This window comes from Solanum tuberosum, unplaced genomic scaffold (genome assembly GCF_000226075.1).
Source record: "Solanum tuberosum cultivar DM 1-3 516 R44 unplaced genomic scaffold, SolTub_3.0 scf00714, whole genome shotgun sequence".
Classification (NCBI taxonomy): domain Eukaryota; kingdom Viridiplantae; phylum Streptophyta; class Magnoliopsida; order Solanales; family Solanaceae; genus Solanum; species Solanum tuberosum.
This window is the reverse complement of record NW_006239627.1, coordinates 35,731-44,549: the sequence shown is the minus strand read 5'-3', so window position 1 is coordinate 44,549 and position 8,819 is coordinate 35,731. Positions and strand designations below refer to the sequence as shown.

At 33.4% G+C, this 8,819-nt stretch overlaps 1 protein-coding gene across 1 annotated transcript in view; it reads right to left on the bottom strand.

Annotated features, from left to right (window-relative positions):
- Positions 1-7,192: 7,192 nt before the first annotated feature.
- Positions 7,193-8,819, bottom strand: part of LOC102587816 (aquaporin PIP2-1-like) — a 3,713-nt gene continuing 2,086 nt past the window's right edge. The window contains exons 2-3 of the mRNA XM_015305194.1: positions 7,522-7,662; positions 7,193-7,431 (exon numbers count right to left, since the gene is read on the bottom strand). Of these exons, the coding sequence (XP_015160680.1) occupies positions 7,318-7,431; positions 7,522-7,662 (255 nt within the window). The 3' untranslated portion in view covers positions 7,193-7,317. The remainder of the gene's footprint in view (positions 7,432-7,521; positions 7,663-8,819) is intronic.

The following is an 8,819-nucleotide window of genomic DNA, read 5'->3' as shown; positions in this document are numbered from 1 at the left end:
AAACCCGTCTAAGCTCGTCCTTGCTGACAGTGCTTCACTATTTTGGGCATAACGTTTTACTCCGAGATCAGAAAAGGGCAAACTCGGTGGCGTTGGAAAGAGGACTCAGATACCTTTAATTGGATAGGTAATGGTCGACCTAATTCATTTTGAGCTAAAAGATATGACCATTTAAAGTTGACCCTCACTCCTAACTTAAAACTAAAAACTGTTTTTAGGGGACTGTTTTGAGGGTCTCGGTTCTAAATGATTTCATGACCTAGCTTAAGGTCTTGCTAGCTTATAAAGGTGATTAATCAACTAGCTAATCAACCCCTTAAGTCTTTAAACAACACTCCAAACTTCAACGACAAGACCCTTACAACTCACTAGTTCGAACGACTAGTTTTCGGACGTCACTGTCATTTCTCATCATTTCATCAAGTTCTCAACTCCAAACTCACATGTGAGGCTCTAGTTTCACTAGTTTGTTTTTAGGGTCGTTACAAGATCGCTCCACGTTGCTCGTCCAGGATGATCGGACAGATCGAGTCCATCCATCCCCTTTTCCCTTTCGGAATGAATCAAAATCTCAAGAAAAAGGTGTTTAGCCGGAAAGGGTGAAAGGTTTTGGAGTTTTGAATTTCGAATATGGGTCCTTTCTATCCGGATTCTCCCCCCCCCCCCCCCCCCCCATTTTCTCAGCCCTAGTTCCCTCTATTTAAACCCCTTTTACTCTTTGTTGTTGGGGGTTGGAAAAAATATACGGGAGATATAAGAAAAAAAACATAAAAGATAGATTCATAACAAATCGATTCAGGTAGTAAGGGTCTTAAGGTTCGAGTTCCTTTTTTTAAGGCTTTGCTCTTGAAGCTTCCATTCAAGCTTCTCCGACAAAGGTCCAGTGGTGGAAGCATCCTTTCAAGCTCGTTTGTTCCGTTTGCTGCCCGGAAAAAGGTAACGCCTTCTCCGATATTCCCTTCATCTTTCTCATGTCGTTTCCAACATTGTAAAGTCGCTACTCTGTGATTATATAATGCTAATGTGGATTCAAAATTTTATCATTTTCAGTGTTGTCGCCTCTCTGTATCTTTACTCGAATTCATTCGTGATTGTCTTCTCTCGTTTTCTTGTTTGGATGTTTTCGTTCGGTTATCCTTTGTTTAGCATCAAAGGTCTTCGTTAAGTTCTGCTACTGTTACTGTTATCTGCTTTTTCTTTTTTTCAAAATGAGGATGTAATCTCAAAGTTTTAGTATGGAAATGGTATGTCGTTTTACCTAAATTTTAGTCGGAATGCTCATTATTTGCGGTATAGTTTATAAGAGTCCATGTTGTTGTTTTTTTATGTCCCCTCTTGCTCTAGTTCTTGTTTTCTTTCAAAGTTTGATGCCTATTTCCCTTTTCTGATTACTGTTAAGCATGCTGGAAAATATTAGCTTATTTCTAGTCACACCATAATAAGTTCCATGTTTAGTTGAGCATAAGAGTGTTTGCTTTTGCTTTGTTTTGAGTCATCTTGCTATAAAAAATGCTGTGTTCCTTTTTTGTTCACTGTTCTCTCTTTGGTTACTTTTAAAATTGGTTGCATGAATTGGTATATTAGTTCCTAGCAGCATTCATTTTTTAGAAATCTTTGGTTTCGCAGTAGCTTTTGGTTTCTTATGTCTTAAATTTGGGTTGTGAGTTGAGAATACTTGTAAGAATCAATTTGTTGCAGCATTTGATTGTTTGAATCCCTTCGAGATAGCAGATCCTTTTGTGGAAAAATGGATTTGTTCATTTGGTTTGTGAAGAAGTGAACTAGTAATCTTATTCTTAATTTCTTATTTGAGAGTTGTTATCTGTATCATCTTAGTCTGTTTTGCTGCCTAATATACAAAATCATTGATTATATTTATGAACAAATGATCAGTTCCTCTCTCTGTTAAAACTAGCGGCATAAATCGAATACCAGTCATGGCAAAAATTTGTTTATTATGCTAAAAATGGTCTCATGTTATCGTTCTTCATTAGTATACCTGACATGCTTTCCTAGTATCTAATTTCCTTTGAACTGTAAGTTCCCTTGTTTTAGTTTTTATATGCTAAAGACATATTTGTCCTGGGTCTTCTTTCCAATATGTCATGGCCGTGTTTTCTTAGTTTATTTCGATACACTTGATGTGATCTAAGTCATCATTTTGTTGTTATTAATTGTATAAAATGTTGCAGCCCCTTTCTCCTTTCTCTTTTAGTATACTAATACTAATTTTTATTCCCTTTTTGGTGTTGCATGTGAAATATGCCCGAGTTCACCATGAACTCTTATTTCTTTCCCCCACATTTTCGAGAGAGCCATAAAGGCTCAAGTTCTTTCCTTTTGAGTCGACCAACAAGTGGAACCGAAGAATAAGTCCATGCATTTGACGAACAGGATTTGGAGCTGATACGAGATTTTATACACTAGTATACACCTAGTGTATACGAAAATGAGAAAATGGGCTTAAAGAGGCTCACTTTACTTTAAGAAGTTGTATTTTGTTATTTTTGGGTCTAAGCCCTTGTTATTTTATTTGTTATTATTCTTGTTAGAATTTAGGACATGTGGAAAAATTGGGCCTAAGGCCCAAAAGAAGTAATATATTCTTGTCATGTTAGTTTAGGACAGGTGCAGGTGACTCAAATGGGCCTAAGGGCCAAAACGAAAATGGGCCCAAGTATTGGTCCAGGCGGACAGAAAAACCAAACTTGGGTCCGAGTTTCTTTCCCTCTTTATTTTATTGTGTTTGCGTGCTTGTTAATATTTGACTCTAATCTTAAGGTCGAAAAATTCAAATCCCCGAAAGACGCCCATTTTGATTTAACAATTTAACTAAATCAGTCATCTCTTAATAAGATTTAAAGAAATAATTTTGCAAGATAGCTCACTTAGGTAATATTTAAATATTCCCCCTTTTCCCCTTTAAAATAGTTCTAACTATAAAATAGTCAAATTCTGCAATTCAAGTTAAGTTAAACTATTTTAGTCAAATAATTAATCGTCGGATAATTGCGTATTAGCGGGCATTTCGGGTGCTTTAAACCTCTTCCCGAAATGCTAATAAGAACCTCGAACCCTTTGTATATTTTCAATTGATTTCTGTTTTAATCTGTTGAAAAAATTGGTTTTCTTAATTTCACCTTAAAAATTAAGTGGCGACTCTAAACCAGTCTAAAATATATTTTCTAAATAAAACAATGTCTCTTTATTTTCTTTCTCAACAATGGCATGGGAAATGGGAAATATATTATTGTTACCATCAATTCCAACTGCAGATAATAATTGAGTTTCGTACATTGGACCCTTCAACCAACAACCATCCACTCCTATTATTTTTCAACAACCAGCCTTGAAACCGAACTTGCAAGCAGCAAAACAAATGTATATTCTCTTAAATCTGTATGGTTGTCCAGGAACCTTATTACCAGTGAACTTCATACGAATAGTACTTCCTAGATTTGTCCTATCCATTTCATTGCAATAGTCCCACTTCATTTTGAATTGATCCTTGATATCACCATCGAGAAGCGAAATGGCCTTCCTCTTTACTCTTTTAACTTGTGATAAAGTCACTTTAGCTCTTAGATCAATACTCACTCTATCTCTAAAATCAGCCAAGCTACCATTTCTATTTGATCCACTTTCATTCAGGTATTTTCTCTCAATGAAGGATGATGTGATTGTTCTATTTTCATGGTGCCACTCTTTGCAAGTATGTGTAGGATATTTAGAATGTATCCATCATAATTGGAACAAGTAGAATGGACCAAAGTAAAATTATCACTGGGACAATTGATCGAGCACCTCGTGTGCAAGAAACTTGCTTGCAGATAAACAAGACACCAATATGCATAGCACCCTCCTCGAGTTTAAACAATCTATCACAGAGGACATAGAAGAAGACTCTATGACCATAAAGACTGATTTTACTCTTGTCACAGACTTCTAGGAGATACATTCTTCAAAAACAATAGATGCAACTGAATAAGTTTTACTTCTCTAAATATCAGTCTTTATTTTGATTTTATTTGTTTCACAAGGGAATCAAAGTTATGGAATTATGGATATCTGAAGGAAAAGAAAGGGAAGATTGAGTTGGCAATGGTGGAAACTTTTCTCACGTGTAAAAGAAAGCACCGTTAGATTTTGACGGTTGTTTGCAAGAGTATCAAAAGTGTACCAATTGTTGAAATATGGAGGACTATTAGTGCTCCATGTTAACATACAAGGATTACTTTGATCCTTTACTCAAACATAAAGGACAATTTTGATCCTTTACTCTCATATTTTAAAAAGAGAAATAACTTGGTGTATTAAAATTCCCACTAAGCATAAGTACGTAGAAGGAACAAATCACAATAATTTATCATACATAGTCATATCTTGTATTTCCACAAAAGCTTATTTTCACGATTTAAACTCATAACCACCTAGCCATAAGGCAATAATTTACCATATAATTTTGTTTTAGTTTGAACATACCATAAGTTATTAAAACAAAGAGACTAGAAGATATAAGGATAATAGCCTTGTTCATAATTCCATTACTTGGATGCTCAAAAATAAGCATATTGAAAATTACAGAAGCACACACAGAAAAAAAGTAGTAGTGACATTGTTTAGCAAATCTAAAACAAATGCCAAACAGCTAAGGGTATCTTGAACCAACCATTAATTATCATCCTTTCGAAATAGTGATACATAATCAGTGTGCAAGAACATACCTAAAAACCTTTTAAAAATTTAAACTAGAAATATTTAATACGAACACCTTATTATCTTTTCAGATGCTCAATCGAAATAATCAAATATTTAAATAAAATTTATTGATAAGTTCTAATCCAACGTAACCAAACACACACACCAAAAGAAAGAAGAAATAATGAGGTACTCCTATTTGATTTTCTCACCGGCCATAGACACCACCGTCCATTCCAACACACCCCACATTGTTGATTTCTTCAATCAATGATTTACTGCCATCTCAGCAAGGGCCCCAATCCATTTTCAATTCTAACTATCAGCAGCGCGAACTCATCATTTTCATGAAGGGGTGTTCAATGATTGTAGTAAAAAAGACAATTAGTATAAGACTAGTCGGGCTTGAACAATACAATCTTAATAAATTTTTACAACCTCTTAATCATTAGATTAGTCTTTTAATTTGTAACAAGAGGTGACAATACTTATATATATATTGTCCAAAGTTCACATTGCCTCGACTATATCTAGATTGCAAATTGCAAAACTTAATCAAAGATAATGCTCCTAACAAAAAATTCTCTAATATCAAGGGTCGAACACGAAACATCAAAGTTAAACAATCGTACGATTGCACCACTGCATATGTCGGTAGAAAAAGGTTGCTTACTAACAAAATTTATAATCATTTGTCATCACCCAGTTATTAAAAAAAAGTCATCTCAGAATAATATGTGGTTTATGCGTTGACATGTGTCTATCATCAAACAATTGAAATGTTAATTTATTCTTTTGCAGATTATATTAAATTAGTGACAATAGATGGAATGATTGATTGTTCAACGAATTTTACCTAAATTTGGAAAGATTCCTATATTATTACCGACGTTCAAATTATGCTATTATATAAACATAAGGGTTATATAGTACAGTGGTTAGTATTTTTTGCCCTTAATCCAGATCAGATTTTTAGGTTTGAGTCCTTTTAGATATGGAGTCACTTTATCTCCCTAATGTACGACTTCTCAGTACAAATTTAAATTTAATTCGACTCTAATATGAATATCGATTATCAAATAAGAAATTAAAAAAAATATACTAGTGATTTTTGGGATCTCAATGAGAAGTTATTTATGGGCTAGAGTTTATAGTTATGAAAGCGTGTAACTATCATCAACGTTGATAGTAAGGGTTTAGTTACTATACTTATCACAGATTTGTAAGTTATTTTTAACATATTTTTACAAGTTTTTGAGACATAGAATTTTAATTGGTCTAATGAAGGTTATAGTCCATTGATATTAATAACTCTAATAAAGCTCAAATTCAAATCAAATCAATACTAATGCTAATAAAAAATATTACTGTAACTCAACACTAAGAATGACGATAATGTTGAGTATTTGTTCTTTAATTTTATATTGGTTTAGACATTTAAAATATATAACTTAATTTTAATTTTTCTTTAATGTTTAACCATGTAATTAACACTTAATAGATTTATTTTAGAACAATTTGGTACTTTTAAATTATAATTATGATCATTTTTATTATGACTTATTAATTTGCAATATGTATTTTATGCGATTTCATTATTATTGTTTTGTTGAATATTTAGTGTCATCACTCATCTCATGTTTTGTGTTATTTTCTTAAGAAACACCTTAGATGGTTATATTTTGATAGGACTAAAGAAATATTTAGAATACAAGTTAATTATATGTATGTATAAATACTTTACCGGAAAAATCCGAAAAAACTTGAATTTTATTAGTTTGGTTTGTTTATAAATTTAAAAATCCAACACAAATAGTTTAATTTGATATTTGGAAAATCCAAATCAACTCAGCTATGCACACCCCTAACCTAGATAATTAAATCAATTTTTCTACATTGTTATAAATCTGTACAATGTTACGTAATATATTTTCGTAGTAGTTGCTTACTTAGAAATGTTGTTTACAATTGACATTTAGGGAACGCAAAGATCTTCAGAATCATACAATACTATTTTAGTTTGAACAAAACAAAGTCACTGTAGAAGAGTTACAGCAAATGAAAAGGGATGAGTAACTTTTTTTATATGATCTTGAACTAATTTTTCGAATTGAATTAGACTCACTATGTATTTCTTTATCATGCTATTAAACTCATTTCAATCTTGTTTTTTTATGTTGGGCCTCATATTAAAATGTTCAGGCTCCACATGTCCATTGAAATAGGTATTAAAGGGTCTCGAATCAAAATGAAAAAAAAGAATATGTGGTCTCTTTATATAATAACTCATGAACAATTATCCTCTCTTAAAATAAATTTTGGAACTGAGTTAGACTCAAGATTCATTTCTTTATCAGTTATAACAGAGAGACCAAAAGATATAAGGATAAAGCCTTGTTCATAATTCCATTAGTTGGATGCTCAAAACAAGCATAGTGAAAATTACAGAAGCACTCACACAAAAAAAGGAAAATAAAAAAAGTAGTAGTGACATTGTTTAGCAAATCTAAAAACAAATGCCAAACAGCCAAAACAACTCTAATAACATAAAAAGCATAATTTAAAGAGATTTTTCTTCTCAAATACTTTTATACAATTTTCAATTCTTGATGATAATTTTTAGGCATTGCTCCTGAATGAACCAAGTGCTTTCACAGCTCCAGCCCTCAAAATAAACTGATGATAAAATGCAGCAATTGCAGCACCAATAAATGGTCCAACCCAAAATATCCACTGTTACAATTTAACAACCAAAATTCAATTAATCAACCAAAATATACTATTTCAAAAATTAACAAAAAAAAAACTCATAAATTTACTTACTTGGTCATTCCAAGCTTTGTGATGTCCATAAATAACAGCAGCTCCAAAACTCCTAGCAGGATTAATACCAGTTCCAGTAACAGGAATTGTAGCCAAGTGAACCATAAACACCGCAAATCCAATTGGAAGTGGCGCCAGTACCTTCAATTATCAGAATTGAAGGTTAATTTAACGGATCATCATTAAACTTTACATGACAAAATTATACTTACAGGAACGTGTGAGTCTCTGGCATTCCTCTTAGGATCAGTAGCAGCAAAAACAGTGTAAACAAGAACGAAAGTTCCAATAATCTCTGCCCCCAAACCGGTACCAGTACTATATCCATCATTCAACATATTAGCACCACCACCATATTTAACATAATAAGCTTTTTGAAAACATTTAACCAATCCACAACCACAAATGGCTCCTAAACACTGAGCTACAATGTACATTATGGCCCGAACCAACGATACTTTTCGGGCCAAGAAAAGGCCGAATGTAACAGCAGGGTTAATGTGTCCACCAGAAATACCAGCAGTACAATAAACAAGTACAAAAATCATACCCCCAAATGCCCAAGCAATTCCAAGAATACCAACACCACCACATTGGTCAGTAGAATTCTGGCTTTTGTACCCAATAACAGTCAGGACAGTTATGTAGAGAAATAAAAGAGTAGCTATGAATTCAGCAATTATGGCTCTGTAAAATGAACATTTTCCTAACTCTTCAGGTTAAATTAAGGGTGCTGGCGGCAATTCCAAGAATACCAACACCACCACATTGATCAGTGGAATTCTGACTGTTGTATCCAATAACAGTGAGGACAGTTATGTAGAGAAATAAAAGAGTAGCTATGAATTCAGCAATTATGGCTCTGTAAAATGAACATTTTCCTAACTCTTCAGGTTAAATTAAGGGTGCTGGCGGCAATTCCAAGAATACCAACACCACCACATTGATCAGTGGAATTCTGACTGTTGTATCCAATAACAGTGAGGACAGTTATGTAGAGAAATAAAAGAGTAGCTATGAATTCAGCAATTATGGCTCTGTAAAATGAACATTTTCCTAACTCTTCAGGTTAAATTAAGGGTGCTGGCGGCAATTCCAAGAATACCAACACCACCACATTGGTCAGTAGAATTCTGGCTTTTGTACCCAATAACAGTCAGGACAGTTATGTAGAGAAATAAAAGAGTAGCTATGAATTCAGCAATTATGGCTCTGTAAAATGACCATTTTCCTAACTCTTCAGGATCAATTAAGGGTGCTGGGGGTGGATCTTGGTAGTCTTTTGGTGCATATTCAGT